The 19,942-nt window shown below is 42.4% G+C and overlaps 1 protein-coding gene across 1 annotated transcript in view; it reads left to right on the top strand.

The window, feature by feature from the left end:
- LOC137322508 (high-affinity choline transporter 1-like) overlaps positions 1-19,942 on the top strand; it is a 71,185-nt gene that overhangs the window by 19,351 nt on the left and 31,892 nt on the right. Inside the window, exon 3 of the mRNA XM_067985435.1 lies at positions 11,949-12,104. Coding sequence (XP_067841536.1) covers positions 11,949-12,104 — 156 coding nt within the window. The remainder of the gene's footprint in view (positions 1-11,948; positions 12,105-19,942) is intronic.

Raw genomic sequence — 19,942 nt, 5'->3', positions numbered from 1 at the left:
CACGGGATCCAAGGTGAGGTAGCCAATTGGATACAAAATTGGATTGACGGCAGAAGACAGAGGGTGGTTGTAGAGGGTTGTTTTTCAAACTGGAGGCCTGTGACCAGCGGTGTGCCTCAGGGATCGGTGCTGGGTCCGCTGTTATTTGTTATTTATATTAATGATTTGGATGAGAATTTAGGAGGCATGGTTAGTAAGTTTGCAGATGACACCAAGATTGGTGGCATTGTGGACAGTGAAGAAGGTTATCTAGGATTGCAACGGGATCTTGATAAATTGGGCCAGTGGGCCGATGAATGGCAGATGGAGTTTAATTTAGATAAATGTGAGGTGATGCATTTTGGTAGATCGAATCGGGCCAGGACCTATTCCGTTAATGGTAGGGCGTTGGGGAGAGTTATAGAACAAAGAGATCTAGGAGTACAGGTTCATAGCTCCTTGAAAGTAGAGTCACAGGTGGATAGGGTGGTGAAGAAGGCATTCAGCATGCTTGGTTTCATTGGTCAGAACATTGAATACAGGAGTTGGGATGTCTTGTTGAAGTTGTACAGGGCATTAGTTAGGCCACACTTGGAATACTGTGTACAGTTCTGGTCACCCTATTATAGAAAGGATATTATTAAACTAGAAAGAGTGCAGAAAAGATTTACTAGGATGCTACCGGGACTTGATGGTTTGACTTATAGGGAGAGGTTGGATAGACTGAGACTTTTTTCCCTGGAGAGTAGGAGGTTTAGGGGTGATCTTATAGAAGTCTATAAAATAATGAGGGGCATAGATAAGGTCGATAGTCAAAATCTTTTCCCAAAGGTAGGGGAGTCTATAACGAGGGGGCATAGATTTAAGGTGAGAGCGGAGAGATACAAAAGGGTCCAGAGGGGCAATTTTTTCACTCAAAGGGTGGTGACTGTCTGGAACGAGCTGCCAGAGGCAGTAGTAGAGGCGGGTACAATTTTCTTTTAAAAAGCATTTGGACAGTTACATGGGTAAGATGGGTATAGAGGGATATGGGCCAAGTGCAGGCAACTGGGACTAGCTTAGTGGTATAAACTGGGCGACATGGACATGTTGGGCCGAAGGGCCTGTTTCCATGTTGTAAACTTCTATGATTCTATGATTCTAGTTATTCCGGCTGCTGATATAATTGTACGTGTTTGATGAAGCTTCCTATACTTGGAGAAAGTTGCAATATTATATAGGGAGTAGTTTGGCAGGTCCTGCATTACTGTTGGTGGCATTTCAAACAGTGTGCTGAACAAGGTGTCTGCCAACCTGCTCGGGCTTCCGCCGGGCATTGAGTACAACTGGGAGCATGCAGAGAGGCCTCTCAGAGCAGGTCAAGCTGCGAGGATAGGGAGGAGGAGGCTATATCCAATGAGGGCCTTCAGGGACTAATTCTCTTACCTCAACCTGAGCGAAGATCAGTGTATCAGACGGCTGCGGTTCACGAAAGAGGTCGTGACGGAGATTTGTCAACTGTTGCAGCCACAACTGCAGCCTCAGAGCAGGGCAAAAACAACAATGCCAGTGACTGTGTGGGTAACCATAGCGCTGAACTTTTATGGCTCTGGGTCTTTTCAGGCTGCTGCTGGTGATATGTGCAACATCTTGCAGTCTGCAGTGCACTGCTGCATAAGGGAGGTCACTGAGGCACTGTACGAGCTGCGCAACAGATTCATCACATTCCCGCTTGACAGAGTGAAGCAGCATGAGCGAGCACAAGGGTTTGCTCACATTGCAGGCTTCCCCATGGTGCAGGGTGCCATTGACTGCACACATATTACCATACATGCTCCACATCTCAACTTGGCCATCTTCATGAACAGAAAAGGGTTCCTCTCCCTCAATGTGCAGCTGGTGTGCGATCACACACAGTACGTCATGCAGGTCAATGCCCGCTACCCAACAGCAGTCACCACGCCTTCATCATGAGGCAGTCCAATGTGCCACCTATCTTTCAACCGACACGGCAAGTCAAAGGCTGGCTACTGGGCGACAAGAGCTATCTCCTCATGAAATGACTCATGACTCCGGTCAGGAATGCATGCACACGTGCGGAACAGGCCTACAATGAGAGCCATGCGGCCACACGGAACATCATCAGGCACACCATAGGCATCTTAAAGCAACGCTTCCGCTGCCTGGACCTTTCTGGAGGAACCCTGCAGTACTCAGCGGAGTGGGTGTCAAGATTCATCGTTATATGCTGCATATTGCACAACCTCGCCCTTACGAGAAGACAGCCCTTGTCACCACCTATCCGGCGAGACCCTGAGCCAGAGGCAGAGGAAGAGGAAGAAGAGGTGGAGGAGGAGGAGGAAGTGGAGGAAGTGGAGGAAGAGGTAAGGAGGCAACAAGGTGCACAGGCCCTGTCTGCCAGGGCTCTGCGTGCTCACCTTATTAATGAACGGTATCAGTAACCTCAACGACACCTCTCAATTCACCAACAGTCCTACACTCCTCACCTTTTCTCTCCCACATGACCATCAAATCGTCCTCCTTATGATTACACTTTGCTTCCTCCTGCAGCTCATCGCATAAATAAAAACCACCACCGACTGCAACTTCAAATACAAATTTATAAATTAACACATGAAATGATGTAAACAACATTATACTATTCATCCCTGTGCATTCCTTTAGTGCCTGTCGTTCGTGTGGCTTTTCCTTTCCTAGTGCCCTTATGAGGTGCATCCCCAGTGGTTGGAAGGCTGCTGACCTTCAATTGAGGTGCATAATGCAGATGGCCATAGAGAATGACCCCGAGCAGCTCTGGGCCGGGAGGGCCCGGCTTCAGACTGCACTGCGTGTAGTGTCAGTATCTGAGCTGGTGGCTGCAAGTGTAAGATCAAGTGATGGTGTGGCTTCATCACCATTGTCTTCCTCCTCCTGCCGGATCCAGTTCTTGAGTATCTGCAATGTCAAAGGGACACGGGTTGAGTTGTGGAGTGAGGAGAGGAGAAAGTAAGACGCCATCTGCAGCTCGTGAGTCTTAAAAGATTGTGGGATGAGGGAGAAGTGCGAAACGAGAAGGAGGATTATATATGCAGGGACCCTCATCATTGATCCTTCCAGCACCGCCAGTGGCCACAGTTGCAGCGAAGGCCCGCCAAATTATCGCCAGCACTGCCTCCTCCATGGGGGTGAGGACGTGTAGGTGCTCCCCAAGGTCTTTCGTGCTGCTGGCTGTTATGCGCCACCTTCTCCTGCAAGACAGAGTGAAGTGCATCAGTGGGTATCCTGCAAGAAGTTTGGGTGATGTGGCTGTCATGGTCGAATAGCTGCCAGAATTTGTGACCTGTGAGTTGTGGATGTGTGGCTTACATGAGTAGTACTATGTGAGGGTGAGATGCAGCATCCGATGTGCAGCGTTGCGTACGGATGGAAAGCATTTGTTGGTGGGTGGGTGACGGGGTGTGTCGTGCGTGGAGCAGTGGATGAGGCTAGTGGTAGGAGATGCCACTTGACAGTTGGATTCACTCACCTTGACCACTTGTGTTAAATCATTGAACTTCTTTCCGACGACAAAAATAGGAGAATGGTAATATTGGGCGATTCTATAATCATGTTATAGAAAGCCTTTTTTGTAGTCATGACTAGGAGTCCCAAATGATATGTTACCTCCCTGGTGCCAGGGTGAAAGAAATCACAGAACAGATGGAATAACTTCTAGGAGGGAGGAGAAGCAGCCAAACATTGTAGTCCACGTTGACATAGACAGAGATACATTTGAGGTCTTGCAGAAGGAGTTTAAGGAGTTAGGTGCTAGACTGAAAAGCAAGACATCTCGGGTGATAACAACAACAACAACAAATTGCGCATATATATATAGTGCCTTTAACGTAGTAAAACTTCCCTAGGCACTTCACAAGAGCGTTATTTGACCTCGAGCCACTTAAGGAGATATTAGGACAGGTGACCTAAAGCCTGGTCAGAGAGGTAGGTTTTAAGAAGCATCTTAAAGGAGGAGCGAGAGGTAAAGAGGCAGAGAGGTTTATAGAGGGAATTCCAAAGCTTAGGGCCTAGGCAGCTGAAGGCATGGCCGCCAATGGTGGTAACCTCCAAATTGCTTCCTGTATTGTGCACTGGATAGGTTAATCAGAGGAAGATTCGGAAGGACAATGCATGGCAAAAGGGCTGGTGCAAGAAAGCAGAGTTCACATTTTTGGGGCATTGGAATGATTTCTGGAACAAGGGAAAGCTATACCAAAGGACCAGCCTTAACCTCAACCAAAATGGGACCAATATCCTTGTGGAGAGGCTAAATAGAGCAGTGAGGGAGGATTTAAATTAATACAGGATGGGGAAAGTGTAGGTTTGAGAATGAGGTAACAGAGAGGGTAGATGAGGGCAATGCAGTGGATGTGGTGTATATGGACTTTCAAAAGGCTTTTGATAAAGTGCTGCACGGTAGGCTTATCATCAAGATTGCAGCCCATGGAATAAACGGGGCAGTAGCAACATGGATACAGAACTGGCTAAGGGACAGGAAACAGAGAGTAGTGATGAATGGTTGTTTTTCGGACTGGAGGGAGGTGTACAGTGGTGTTCCCCAGGGGTCAGTGCTGGGACCACTGCTTTTCTTGATATATATTAATGACTTGGACTTGGGTGTACAGGGCACAATTTCAAAATTTGCAGATGACACAAAACTTGGAAGGGTAGTAAACAGTGAGGAGGATAGTGATAGATTTCAAGAAGATATAGACAGGCTGGTGGCATGGGCGGACACGTGGCAGATGAAATTTAATGCAGAAAAATGCAAAGTGATACATTTCGGTAGGAAGAACGAGGAGAGGCAATATAAACTAGAAGGCACAACTCTAAAAGGAATAAAGTAACAGAAAGATCTGGGGGTTTATGTGCACAAATCGTTGAAGGTGGCAAGGCAGGTTGAGAAAATGGTTAAAAAAGCATACGGGATCCTGGGCTTTATAAATAGAGGCAAAGAGTACAAAAGTATGGAAGTCATGATGAACCTTTATAAAGTACTGGTTCGGCCACAACTGGAGTATTGTGTCCAGTTCTGGGCACTGCACTTTAGGAAAGATGTGAAGGCCTTAGAGAGGGTGCAGAAGAGATTTACTAGAATGATTCCAGGGATGAGGGATTTTAGTTACGTGGATAGACTGGAGAAGCTGGGGTTGTTCTTCTTGGAACAGAGAAGGTTGCGAGGAGATTTGATAGAGGTGTTCAAAATCATGAAGGGTCTAGACAGAGTAGATAGAGAGAAACTGTTCCCATTGGCGGAAGGGTTAAGAACCAGAGGACATTTTGCCAATTTAAGGTGATTGGCAAAAGAACCAAAGGTGACATGAGGAAAACGTTTTTACGCAACGAGTGGTTAGGATCTGGATTGCACTGACAAGGGGGTGGTGGAGGCAGATTCAATCATGGCCTTCAAAAGGGAACTGAATAAGTACTTGAAAGGAAAAGATTTGCAGAGCTAGGGGATAGGGCAGGGGAGTGGGACTAGCTGGATTGCTCTTCCATAGAGGCGGCACGGACTCGATGGTCCGAATGGCCTCCTTCCATGCTGTAACCTTTCTATGATTCTATGTTTCTAATAGAGAGGGAGAGGAGGATCAATTAAGCTGTTGGAATAGAAACAAAAACACTATTGTAGAAGGAGTAAGGGATATTAAAAATATTAAATAGAAAACCAGGAAAAAGAACTGGAAGGGATAGGAGGAGTTGTTGAGGCCGATGAAGCAGCCAAGCATGTATGTAAGGAGTTTGATAAAATCTGCAATTGGGCAAATCAGTGCAGTTCACTACAGTTCAGTGTAAGTTAGTACACATTGGTGACAAAAATGAATGAAAAGAATCTGGGTATGATAGTAGGTTTGGCACTTAACATGTCAAATCATGGAGCAGCAATAAGCAAAATGAATGGAATGCTTACTTATATTGCTAAGCAGTTGAGTATAAGTCAGAAGATATGCTAAAACTGTACAGTGTCCTGGTCACTGCACCTTGAGTACTGTGTTCAGTTTTCAAGACAAGGGAAACGTTCAAGGCATGGAGGCAATGCAGAGTAACCACGAGGCTGACCCCTGGTGTTAAAGAATTGAATTATAAGGAAAGACATGAGAAACTGGGACTGGAAAACAATCTGGGGCAGTACTTCAAGATATTCCAGGATACTAGAACAAAGGGGCATAGGTTAGAGCAGGTGAAAGGAAAGTTTAGAACAAATGTCAAGAAGAACATCTTTATACCGAGTGATTTAGATCTGAAATGGTCTTCCTGGTAGAGTAACAGGTTAAAATCTTAGGCTTATTCAAGAGTTAGTATGATGATGCGATAGAAGTAAATACATTTTTTAGATGAGCTTAGATTGCCTGAATGGCCTCTCTGTATCTACCTTGTGATATTATAAACTGCAAAAGAAAGAAATTTAAAGGGATGGCATCTCTAAATGTGAGTGACTCTTTTGGGCTGGACGGAAGTCCTATTTGTATATGGAAGTTGAATTGAAGACAAGTAATCTACCTGTTTTTTGAAGCTTGCTGTTACAAATTTCAAGTCTGCATTGGGTTCAACATCAACAGGATACGCTGTAAGCAGACCAGCTTATCCTACAATCAGGACTTCACCTTCACTGTCCAATATCTAGTCTTACAATAGTATGACACAGGGTTATAAGAATAAAACCATCAATGTATGAAATTGATGCAGTCACCACCACTTACACCGTCCCTGCTCATCCCAGTCAGCCATTGATATCGGGCAAATGATGCTGACCATTTGTCATTACCATGGGCGTCAATTACAAAAGGCACTGCTTAAACTTCATAAGAGACTGTTAGCTAAAATTAAATGGAAATGGAGGAAAATTATTTACCTGGTTAGAAGATTAGTTAAGCGATAAAAGACAGAGAGTAGGGATAATGGGTATGTACTCGAATTGGAAGGAAGTGACTCGTGATGTCCCACAAGGGTCTGTGCTGGAACCTCAGCTATTCACCATGTTTATTAATGACTTAGATAACACAATAGAGAGCCATATATCCAAGTTTGCCGATGACGCAAAGATTGGCGGCATAGTAAGTAGTGTAGATGGGAGCATAAAATTACAAAGAGACATTGACAGATTAAATGAGTGGGCAAAACTGTAGCAGAAGGATTTCAACGCAGGTAAGTGTGAGGTCATCCATTTTGGACCAAGAAAGGATAGATCCGAGTATTTTTTAAATGGTGAAAAGCTAGGAACAGTGGAGGCCCAAAGAGATTTAGGGGTCCATGTATACAGATCACTAAAATGTAGTAGTCAGGTACAAAAATAATCAAAAAGGCTAATGGAATGTTAGCCTTTATAACTAGAGGGCCAGAATATAAAGGGGAGGAAGTTTTGCTGCAGCTTTACAAAGCCCTGCTTAGACCACATCTGGAGTAATGTGTACAGTTCTGGGCACCGCACCTTAGAAAGGATATATTGACCTTGGAAGGAGTGCAGCGCAGATTCACCAGAATGTTACCAGGGCTTCAAGGGTTAGATTATGAGGATAGATCACATAAGCTAGGCTTGTATTCTCTGGATTTCGAAAGGAATTGATGGAGTAGATAGAGAGAAACTTTTTCCGCGAATGGAAAAGTCTAGGAGAAGGGGGCATAACCTTAAAATCAGAGCCAGGTCATTCAGGAGAGAAGTTAGGAAACACTTCTTCACATAAAGGGTGGTAGAAGTGTGGAACTCTCTCCCACAAAAAGCAGTAGATGCTAACTCATTAAATAATTTTAAATCTGAGATCAATAGATTTTTGCTAGCCAAGGGTGTTAAGGGATTTGGAGCCAAGGCGGGTGAATAAAGTTAGGATACAGATCAACCATGATCTCATTGAATGATCAATCAGACTTGAGGGGCTGAATGGCCTACTCCTGTTCCTATACAACCACAGGTGTAGGAAGTGACGTCAGCTGGCGGAGATCGAGCTCTGGATTTTGGACAGATGTCAGGTTGATAACACAAGTGAGAACTAGGCTGAATATAGAAAGCTCAGAGGGGAAGTGAAAAAGGAAATAAGAGGGGCAAAGAGAGAGTGTGAGAATAGACTGGCGGCCAACGTAAAAGGGAATCCATAAGTCTTCTATAGGCACGTAAACAGTAAACGGAGGGGTGGGGCCAATTAGGGACCAAAAAGGAGATCTGCTCATGGAGGCAGAGGGCATGGCCGAGGTACTAAATGAGTACTTTGCATCTGTCTTTACCAAGAAAGAAGATGCTGCCAGAGCCTCAGTAAAGGAAGATGTAGTTGTGATACTGGATGGGCTAAAAATTGATAAAGAGGATGTAGTGGAAAGGCTAGCTGTACTTAAAGTAGATAAGCCACCCGGTCCAGATGGTTTGCATCCTAGGTTGCTGAAGGAATTAAGGGTTCAAATTGTGGAGGGACTGGCCATAATCTTCCAAACATCCTTAGATACAGGGGTGGTGCCAGAGGACTGGAGAATTACGAATGTTGCACCCTTGTTCAAAAAAGGGTGTAAGGATAAACCCAGCAACTATCGGTCAGTCAGTTTAATCTCAGTGGTGGGGAAACTTTTAGAAATGATAATCCGGGACAGAATTAATCCGGGACAAGTATGGATTGATTAGGGAAAGCCAGCATGGATTTGGTAAAGGCAAATTAACTAACTTGATAGAGTTTTTTGATGAGGTAACAGAGAGGGTAAATGAGGGCAATGCAGTTGATGTGGTGTACATGGATTTTCAAAAGGCGTTTGATAAAGTGCAGCATAATAGGCTTGTCATCAAGATTAAAGCCCATGGAATAAAGGGAGCATTAGCAGCATGGATACAGAATTGGCTAAGTGACAGGAAGCAGAAAGTAGTGGTGAACGGTAGTTTTTCGGACTGGAGGGAGGTATACAATGGTGTTCCCCAGGGGTCGGTGCTAGAACTACTGCTTTTCTTGATATGTATTAATGACTTGGACTTGGGTGTACACGGCACAATTTCCAAATTTGCTTGGAAGTGTAGTGAACAGAGAGGTGGATAATGATAGACTTCAAGAGGATATAGACAGGCTGGTGGTATGGGCGGACACGTGGCAGATGAAATTTAACGCAGAAAAATTCAAGGTGATACATTTCTGTAGGAAGAATGAGGAGAGGCAATATCAATTAAAGGGCACAATTCTAAAAGGGGTAAAGGAACAGAGAGATCTGGGAGTACATGTATATAAATCGTTGAAGGTGGCAGGGCAGGTTGAGAAAGGGGTTAAAAAAACATTTGGGTTCCTGGGCTTTATAAATGGAGGCATAGAGTGCAAAAGTATGGAAGTCACAATGAACCTTTATAAAATACTGGCTTGGTCACAACTGGAGTATTGTGTCCAGTTCTGGACACCGGACTTTAGGAAAGAAGTGAAGGTCTTAGAGAGGGTGCAGAAGAGATTTACTAGAATGATTCCAGGAATGAGGGACTTTTGTTATGTGGATAGACTGGAGAAGCTGGGGTTGTTCTCCTTGGAACAGAGAAGGTTGAGAGGAGATTTGATAGAGGTATTTAAAATCATGAAGGGTCTAGACAGAGTAGATAGAGAGAAACTGTTCCCATTGGCGGAAGGGTCAAGAACCAGAGGACATAGATTTAAGGTGATTGGCAAAAGAACCAGAGGTGACATGAGGAAAAACTTTTTTACACAGCGAGTGGTCAGGATCTGGAATGCATTGCCAGAGGGGGTGGTGGAGGCAGATTCAATCGTGGCCTTCAAAGGGGAAGTGGATAAGTACTTGAAAGGAAAAAATTTGCAAGGCTACTGGGATAGGGCGGGGGAGTGGGAGTGGCTGGATTGCTCTTGCATAGAGTCCGCACGGACTTGATGGGCCGAATGGCCTCCTTCCGTGCTGTAACCTTTCTATGATTCTATGATTCTGGGTTCCTATTAAGCGCGCTGGCTATTTCAGGCCGTGCAGCAGCTGTTCGCACAATCTCTTTCTTTAAAATCCTGGTCACAAATTCCAGGCTGTTTTACAGGTTTAAAATTTACATTTAAAGTCTAACTCACTCTCTGTAATCGGAACTGCCTGTACCAGAGGACCCCCGGCATCGACGCTTTCGCACGGGCTTGAGAATCCCGAGTCCCCAAAGCAAAGTGTCATGCTTGCAAATTAACTTAACACGTTAATATGCCGAAGCTTCTGATGGTTACAGATATAGGTCTCAGAAGTCTGTGAGGCAGGGCAAATGTGAGATGAATTTAAAACAAGCAGCTAAACATTGGATAGTCCTAAACGCTGACAGGTTCAGAAACATTTGGTGAAGTTAGCACGTAACTGGAAAAAGCATAGAAATGAGACAGCGAGTGATTACAGAATGCTTTTTATCACTTTGGTGCTGTGTGGGGAGATGGGATACATCACATTTCTCAGTCTTCATTTTAATCAGAAAAGAGCAGTGTAGGTAGTGTAATCGGGGAAACCTCCGTGGCTTTCTTGGTTCCAGCATTCACCACATATAGCGGGCAAATCGTGTTGACACCAACTCGCCCGCTATAAGTGGTGGGGACTGTACTGCAATTTCACACATGCTCCCACATACATTTCTCCTATCTTCAAGTAGGTGGACTGATCAGTACTCTAGTGAGATAATATTGATTGTAAGCCAACAAGCAGGTTTATTTTGCATGTATATGTGAGTGAACAATGTACAATGAATTTTTATCTACTTCATAATGCTCCTTATAACATAGAAAATAACAAAGTACACCACGCTACCCCTGTTTAGTAGGCTAATAGCACTTTATTGACGAGCAAATCACTGAAACTAGTCAGCAATAAACTTGCAAAGGGAGTTCTTACCTTCTGTGTCTGATTTACATTACAGATCACTGTAGACTCATTTTTGTATCCCAGCTAGACAGAAAACCAAATATTTGTTTTCCTTTAACTCCCTCCAGCTCTCCATATCAGAAGATTGGCCAATTTAGCTGCCAATTAAACCTGCTTCCATCCTCCTCGGTGTGGACTCCTGGCAGCTACCCTCTGCTGGGCACACTTGAATGAAACAATTCCAACATCACATGTGTGAATGTTTACTGGAATACTAGGGTTAACAAATCCCGTTATCTCAAGTTGATACGGAAAGTAAGAAATGCCATCCCAGACAAATGTTTCTGCTGGACTTAATTTGCATTCCCCAAATGGGTGTGTTCTGTAGATTTAATCTCTTGTGAGGGAAATTTAACAATAGCAACATCTTAATGTAAATTGTTTGAAATTCCTCATAGGTCAAATAATCAAAAATCTTGAAACGTGACACTTGCCTTCCAATATATTTTATTGGAGAGAATGTTTCCTTGCAGCATATTAACCTTTGAATGCTGATATTAAAATTTCTAGATTGTATTTTAATGACATTTTATAGGTTTTTTTTACAAAATACAGATAGAAACTAGTGAAGACGTCATCCTGAGTAAAACAATTATGCAACATGTCATATTTTCATTTGAAACCATTTAAGTTTAAGTAAAACATTTCTGAAAGGAATTATAGCATCACATGACAATTTATAACATCATACACCAAATTTCGACATACATCTTTTCTAAGTGTTACAGAATGTTGGATAAAAATGGTTTAAAACCTGATCTCCTGCTACCCACAATATTCCACACTCAAAGGAGAATCATTACTGTTTTATGGAGGAAATTTCATCCACTCAGTTCTGGAAGAGTCGAGGTGCATCATTTTATTTTTTGCTGTACAGTTGTGCCATCACACCCAAGTGACATAGTGGTATTATAGCAACACAGGCAATCACTTTAGCTATGTGAGTGGTATCATCATGCCATGGATGATGTGACTGCATGGCATGCTTACTTTATTTATTACTTATCTGTTTGCATCACAAATATTTGCAAAATACAGTAATGCCAGTAATTGTCATTATAAAACAAAGGAATCCTATGTAACAAAGTAGTTCTTCAATAACATTTTTGCAGGCGGTTTGTTTTTCGCTAAACCAATGCGTACAAAGAAGTATGTGACCATGTTGGACCCCTTTCAGAACCTCTATGGTGAACGGATAGGTGGCCTGTTGTTCATCCCTGCTGTCATGGGAGAGCTGTTTTGGACAGGAGCTGTTCTATCTGCTCTTGGTGAGAAAATAAGGCATTAATTAGAAACGTTTTCTTGTTTTTTTCCTTGTAAAGAATGAAAAAATATATGTGCAGAAAACTCCTTGGTTAGTTTTGAAGTAAGCAGCAAAACACTGTAGCCCTAAATTTGCGAGACTTTACTCCCAACACAGAATCTTGCTTAACAAGAGTGTTGATTGAAGAATTGGGCATGGAGTTCAGCCAACCTGATTCAGCCTGCTCCAAATTTTCATGTCATCAAAATCAATGGGCAGAAATTCAGTAGCACTAAAAATTGGGCATAATAATCTCTGTGCCTGATTCTCTCATCGGCACTCCTGTCATGCACAACTCCAAACTGGAAACAGTCTCACAACTTCAGAGCTCACATATCCATCTGAAAGAAAGCATCTCCAACAATGCAGCACTCCCTCAGTACTGCAATGAAATATCATAATCTAAATATATTAGGTCATGTGCTCAATTCCTGGAGTGGGGTTTGAATTTCCAACCTTCGACACCATCCAGGACAAAGCAGCCCGCTTGATTGTCACCCCATCCATCACCTTAAACATTCACTCACCCCACCACCATCGCACCATGGCTGCAGTGTGTACCATCTACAAGATGCACTGCAGCAACTCACTAAGGCTTCTTAGACAGCACCTCCCAAACCCATGACCTCTACCACCTAGAAGGACAAGGGCAGCAGGCACATGGGAACACCACCACCTGCACGTTCCCCTTCAAGTTACACACCATCCTGACTTGGAAATATATCGCCGTTCCTTCATCATTGCTGGGTCAAAATCCTGGAACTCCCTACCTAACAGCACTGTGAGAGAACCTTCACCACACAGACTGCAGCGGTTCAAGAAGGCGGCTCACCACTACCTTCTCAAGGGCAATTAGGCAATAAATGCTGGTCTTGCCAGCAACGCCCACATCCCATGAATGAATAAAAAAAATGATATGAGAGTGTTACCAACTGAGCCTATCTAAGAGAGATGAACTGAACTGACACCACCCAAAGTTTTTCACACAGACTTTTACAGCCACAGACACAGGAGACTTTTATCCCATCAGTTTTAGCTGTGCAATAATTTTTTAAACTTAAAAAAAAGTAAGTTGAAATATAAGGTTGAAAAGAATAGAGGCGATGAGGTAAATCATGAAGTAACAATTCGGTGCCAACAAGCTTGGGTTTTAAGTTTGCATTTGTAGGAGACTTGTTCGAGGGTCTGTAAAAAAAAAAGAGTTAGCATAGAAAAAGTATGATGAATTTGAAGATGTAGGAGGAGGAATAGTGCATAGGATGGCTTATTTATAGCTTAGGGAGGGACAGGAGATGAAAGCTCAGAGGAACTCTGGTCATATCAATACAACTGAGGGAAATAAGAAAGATTGTAACAGAGAAAAAGATATCATACCACATTATTTTCCTAGTATCTTGTTCAGGTGTTTCAGAGGATTTGAAGAATTTTTCCAGACATGAGAGCAACATCCAAATCTTGTATGGACTTGGGATTTATAGAGAGTCAATAGCTGTCAAAGGGAGAAGAAACATTTGGCCTGAGAGAAGAAATCGAGCTTCTTGGAGGCAGCTTCGGCAAAGGAAGAGAAGTGGAGTTCCATTTCAGATCACAGGAGATAGTAAATCTAAGAATGTTCATAACTGAAGATCTAAGGGTGTAATCATTAAAGGCAAGAAATGATAGTTCTTGTATAGATTTACAATTTACAAGAGATGCACCACCAATAGTAAAATCACCATCTCTGAGTCACAGAGACTAGGAAGGTCTTATTTTTGATGCTTAATCTGTATTAAGTTAGCTGTTCTTAGCCGGGGCAGTGGCAGAGGGACTACTGCCTGGCTGCAGCACCCCTGGGTTCTGCAGAGTTCCTGCTCCTGAATGCTCCACAGCAACCCATGCTGGAAGTGTGCATGTGTGGAAATTGAGTGAGGGTAGGATTGAACTAAGTTGTGATGCCCTCCACAGTTGAATAGCATGCTGATGCTTACTCTGATGGCTTACACATGAAAAATGTCTAGTTGCATGAAGTGGTGGAGGATGGCTGCTGCCATGGAGCTGTACTGTAGTGACAGAACCAATGTGCTAAGGAAAGGAGTGGAGAAAATTGGAGGATAAAACTGAAGAAGGTTAACAACGACTTCAGAGACATGACAATACGGTGTCCCTGAAGAACTGAAATGTATGGATAATTTCATTGAAGCGCATGGAGACCATTGTGGTAATTCGGCCATCGCACGGCAAGATGTATTTATTTTGTGAAGGAACAAAGAATCATAGCATGGTTGCAGCATAGAAGGAGGCCATTCGGCCCATCGAGCCCATGGCAACTCTTTGGAAGAGCAATCCAGTTAGTCCAATGACCCCGTTCTTTCCCTTTAGCCCTGCAATTTTTTCTCTTCAAGTATTTATCCAATTCCTTTTTGAAAGCCACGATTGAATCTGCTTCCACCACCTTTTTACGCTGCGCATTCCAGATCATAACTACTTGCTGCGTAAAAACGTTTTTCCTCATGTCACCTTTGGTCCTTTTGCCAATCACCTTAAATCTGTGTCCTCTGGTTCTCGGCCCTTCTGCCAATAGGAACAGTTTCTCTTTATTTACTTCATCTAAACCCGTCATGATTTTGAACACTTCTATCAAATCTCCTCGCAACCTTCTCTGCTCTAAGGAGAACAACCCCAGCTTCTCCAGTCTATCCACATGACTGAAGTCCCTCATCCCTGGAACCATTCTAGTAAATCTTTTCTGTGCCCTCTCTAAGGCCTTCACATCCTTCATAAAGTGCAGTACTCAGAATTGGACACAATACTCCACTTGTGGCTGAACCAGTGTTTTATAAAGGTTCAACATAACTTCCTTGCTTTTGTAACCTATGCCTCTATTTATGAATCCTAGCATCCTGTATGTTTTTTTTAACCACTTTCTCAACCTGTCCTGCCACCTTCAAAGATTTGTGCACATATACCCCCAGATCTCTATGTTCCTGCACCCCCTTTAGAATTGTACCCTTTGGTTTATATTGTCTCTCCTCATTCTTCCTGCCAAAATGTATCACTTCACACTTTTCTGCGTTAAATTTCATCTGCCATGTGTCCGCCCATTCCACCAGCCTGCTTAGGTCCTCTTGAAGTCTATGACTATACTCCTCACTGTTTACTACACTTCTAAGTTTTGTGTCATCTGCAAATTTTGAAATTGTGCCCTGTACACTCAAGTCCAAGTCATTAATATATATCAAAAAAAGCCATGGTCCTAGTACTAACCCCTGGGGAACACCACTGTATACCTTCCTCCAGTCTTTAAAACAACCATTCACCACTACTCTCTGTTTCCTGTCACTTAGCCATTTTCAAATCCATGCTGCCACTGCCCCTTTTATTCCATGGGCTTCACTTTTGTTGACAAGCCTATTATGTGGCACTTTATCAAAAGCCTTTTGAAAGTCCATATACACCACATCAACTACCTTACCCTCATCAACCCTTTCTGTTACCTCATCAAAAAACTCAATCAAGTTGGTTAGACATGATTTGCCTTTAACAAATCTCTGCTGGCTTTCCTTTATTAATCCACAATTGTCCGAGTGACTGTTAATTTTTTCCAAGATTATCCTTTCTAAAAGCTTCCCCATCACCAAGGTTAAACTGACTGGTATGTAGTTGCTGGGTTTATCCTTACACCCTTTTTTGAACAAGGGTATAACATTTGCAATTCTCCTGTCCTCTGGCATCACCCTCGTATCGAAGGATTATTGAGAGATTGTGGCCAGTACCTCTGCAATTTCCACCCTTACTTCCCTCAACAACGTAGGATGCATCCCATCCGGACAGGGGGACTTATCTACTTTAAGTACAGCCATCCTTTCCAGTACTTCCTCTTTTAGCCCATCCAATATCTCAGCTACCTCCTCTTTTACTGTGACTTTGGAAGCATCTTCTTCCTTGGTAAAGACAGATGCCTAGTATTCATTTAGTACCGCGGCCATGCCCTCTGCCTCTATGCGTAGATCTCCTTTCTTTTCCCCCTAGTCGGCCCCACTCCTCCTCTTACTATCTGTTTGATGAACACAAATTGGAATCATCATCAAAAGAATGGATAGGGTTGGATGATGAATAGGGAGAGATCATTGTTATGAAGAAAGAACTGAGTGAAAGAGAAGAAAAAGCCCTAGGGTATCCCGAAGTTGATGGGAGAATCAGTCAAATGATGAGTCATCAACCACAGCACTTATATAACTATTTGAGAGGAACCTAGATAGCCATGAATGTAGCTTTGTGGCAGGATAATGGTAACATATTTAGAAGTCAATGGTTCTAGACCCGGAACCAGATAGGCAATGACAAATGATTCATCTAGGAGTAGATTCCTAGAGGTAACAAGATCACCAGTGAAACAGTAATGCTGAAAATAATATTGACAACCCTGGATTTGTGCAGAACTTTCAAGGTGAAGGTTAATTTGAAAGTTAACAGCATCTTCTATAACCTTAGAAAGTGCCTATGAAAGGTAAGGGGCATTAGCTTTCCTTAAGGACAGGGTGAACATGAGCAAGGAGAATAAAAGATGGACTGCGGGTAAGTGAGATCAAAGAGATTGTACAGGGCAGGGATGCATTTAGAGGCGTACATCTTGAATTTGGGGATAATGGCAAGGACCAGAGATCTTATAGTTCAGACAACAGAGGATCTGATAAATTTTGTGATCGTGATGTTGGTCATAATGGTAGAACAAAATAGATCAATTGAAAAAGTTTCTTTACCAAACACAAAAAGGTTACAGTTGGAGAAGAAAATAGAGATAAGAAAAGAACCAAAAATGACAGCTTTCTCTTCAGAGCAGCTGGCAATTGAATATCATGATGGAAGAGAATGGAAAGGAGAATTCACAGAAGCTATGAAAAACTTTGTTGCAAGAAACCAAAAAGAATAGTTACTTGGGTGGGGGGATGTGAAGACAACAGTTGAAGTTATTCAATAATGTTCTATTGGTAATTCTGATAGTGGATTTACAGATGTTACAAGCACAGATAAAATTGGCTGATTATTACTTCAGATTGATTGAGATGCCAGGTATGGTAGGCAAAATTTTACAAAAGATAGAAAAATGGCAGGCATAATTGAACCATGATGCAATATCAAATGGATGTCAAGGAATAAAATGCAGAAACTCTCAAGGTAGCTACAATAATATCAGAAGATAAAAGATAAAAGGAGCAGATGACTAAAGCACCAGAGTAAAGAATACTTGAAGACAATTTGTATTGGCTTATCTATAGCACCAAATATGATGGACTAATTTAAAGTGTAATTTGGTGCAGGGTGTTCTACAAGATGTGGACATAAGACAGTGATCAGAAGAGTTTACTGTTGAGGAAGCAGGCGCAGCGTGAAAATAGAATCAGAAGTGAGGAAAAGATATAGCAAGTTAGTTGAATTATACAGCTGCACCACAATGCGGATAAGCTAACTGATGAGTTTCCCAAGGTCATTTAGGATAGCAAAGGACTGGGCGTTAGTGTCAGCCTGATCAGTAGAAGAGAAATAAAGCCATTGCTAATGGTGTACATTCAAGTTGCCAAGAACAGAGATTTCAGCAGACAAGAAGTTAAGAGTTCACAAGATAGTCACGAGGAAAAAGGTCATTTGGCTCATCCCTGCTCGTTCATCCAGAAAAAAAACCTACTGCCCCCATCATGTGATCCAATTGTTCCTTAAATGATTTCAGGACTTTTGCTTCCATTTCCCTACCCAGAAGTCCATTCCATATGTTGATCATTCCTTGCGTGAAGAAAAACGTCCAGACATCAGAACTAAATTTTCCTTTCACTAGGGTGAACTTGTGCCACCTTGTCCTACTGTTATGGTTTAATTTGAAGTCATGTTCCAGGTATATCTTTTCTGTATCATTTTACTAAATTATGTACCTCTGTGAGGCCACCTCTCAGTTGTCTCCTTTCACGGTAGAATAGTCCAACTTTCCTCATAACTCAGTCATCTAATACTGGGCATCAATCTGATGGCTCTTCTCTGCACCATCTCAAGCACTTCATTTACTTCTTTAGATCAGAAGCAGGCACGGTGCTGAAGGTTTGGTGTGAACAGAGCACTGTGCACTTTAAGCATGACTTCCTCTGACCTGAACTCTACTGCTTTGATTATATAATTCAGCATTATAAAATAAGAAATTTAAGCAGCTTGCAACATGCCTAGAATTCCATTTCTACCTGTGCATAAAGAGCTGATTTATAAGAGATTCACTTGGAATAACAGGAGGGAATGTGGGTGAAGGAAACAAAATATAAATTAAATATTGAACATTAAAGAGGAAAGTCAATGTATAAAAAAACTTAGTTAGCCAAACTAGCATTGGGGGTGAATTTCCCAGTGACAGTAATTTTGCCCACAGTTTACTAATATCTGGAAACAATTATTTTAAACCAACAACAAAATCAATTAGCATGTACGATGTTCCCAATTTCCGACATGGGTTGCAATGGCAGTAAAGGTTTCCCAAAAGTGTTGTAGGGACAAACATTAAAGACCATCATTGAATAGGCATACAAATAATTGTAGCTGCACTGCAGTTTCTGGATACTGAACTGGCTTGTGCACATCAGCTATAGGTCAAGCTTGGAATTTCAAGCTTAGTGTAAACAGGCTGCATAATTCAGCAAATCAATAGGAGAATCGGAACATAGCATTCAATTAGTTAGAGAAACGCTTCCTCATATTTGCTTCCATCCTGTCTTTAAAACCATCCGGTCCTGATTATAATTCACCTTGGATGCTGAACCTCATGTGAGTTAAAGCATTTTGAAGCGATATTCCTTGTTATGTTTTTATGTTTTTTACTGTAGATTTTTTGGGGGGTTTAGCATCTCAAACTACTCCTCTAGGTAAGCCTTCACTTGCTATGTTCTAGAGAGAGCTTCCTTTAATCAGATTCCAAGTAAATTAATGGAATGCCCGGGGATCAAAAAGAGAACCCTCTCCATTGGCTTGCTAGTTTTATCACATGCCCTTACACGATATATCCTCGACTTCAGAAGGCAGCAGAATAAACATCACAGTAGATTGTGGCTTAGGTTTTAACTGACAACCAAATTTATTAAACAGTAAAAGAATAAGTGAACAGCAGCAGTGACATAACCTAGAATTTACAATTATTGAACTTAACTTCGTCCTCGATTAGGTAGAAATTAACAAATCGTAGCAAATTCTATACTGAACTAAATATTCTTACCTGATAGTTATTTTCCTCTTCTTGCCATTCATGGAAGCTATGTGACTTGACTATTAATCTCCAAGGCTCCGGTCAAACTCTCCAGGGTCTATTTGAACTGTTCCCTCCAGGCCGGAAACAGGCTAACCGATCGGTCGTTTTACACACCACTCAATTTTCCTTTCAGTTTCCCATCTGACGGGAACAGTTAAGTCCTTCCCCCGATTGAACTGGCCACACTGAGAAATACTTTCCAGAAAATGAGCAGGACTTAAGAAACTTAAAAAACTGCCTGTTAAATTCAAAAAAGTTGCCAATCAAACAGTTTCAACAAATCCCACAAGATGTTTTTATTTGAACTGACCGGCTTGTCCCTCCCTTGGACACTTGGCTCACACAGGTGTTGGTTGACATTCCCACCATGACAGGTGCCAGTGCAGGAAATCCTTAGTATCAGAGATGGAAGTATTCAGCCATGAGATAATTGTTTCATTCTTCCCGGCCTCTTGTCCATTATAGTATTCATGGTTGCCACAAAATTGCGAATATCTTGTTGGTTCTCCAATGCTCTTACTTTGAAGACAGGCCCACTGAACACCATA

The sequence above is a fragment of the Heptranchias perlo genome, chromosome 6, assembly GCF_035084215.1.
Source record: "Heptranchias perlo isolate sHepPer1 chromosome 6, sHepPer1.hap1, whole genome shotgun sequence".
In the NCBI taxonomy this organism is placed as follows: Eukaryota; Metazoa; Chordata; class Chondrichthyes; order Hexanchiformes; family Hexanchidae; genus Heptranchias; species Heptranchias perlo.
This window is presented reverse-complemented; position numbering and strand designations above follow the sequence as displayed.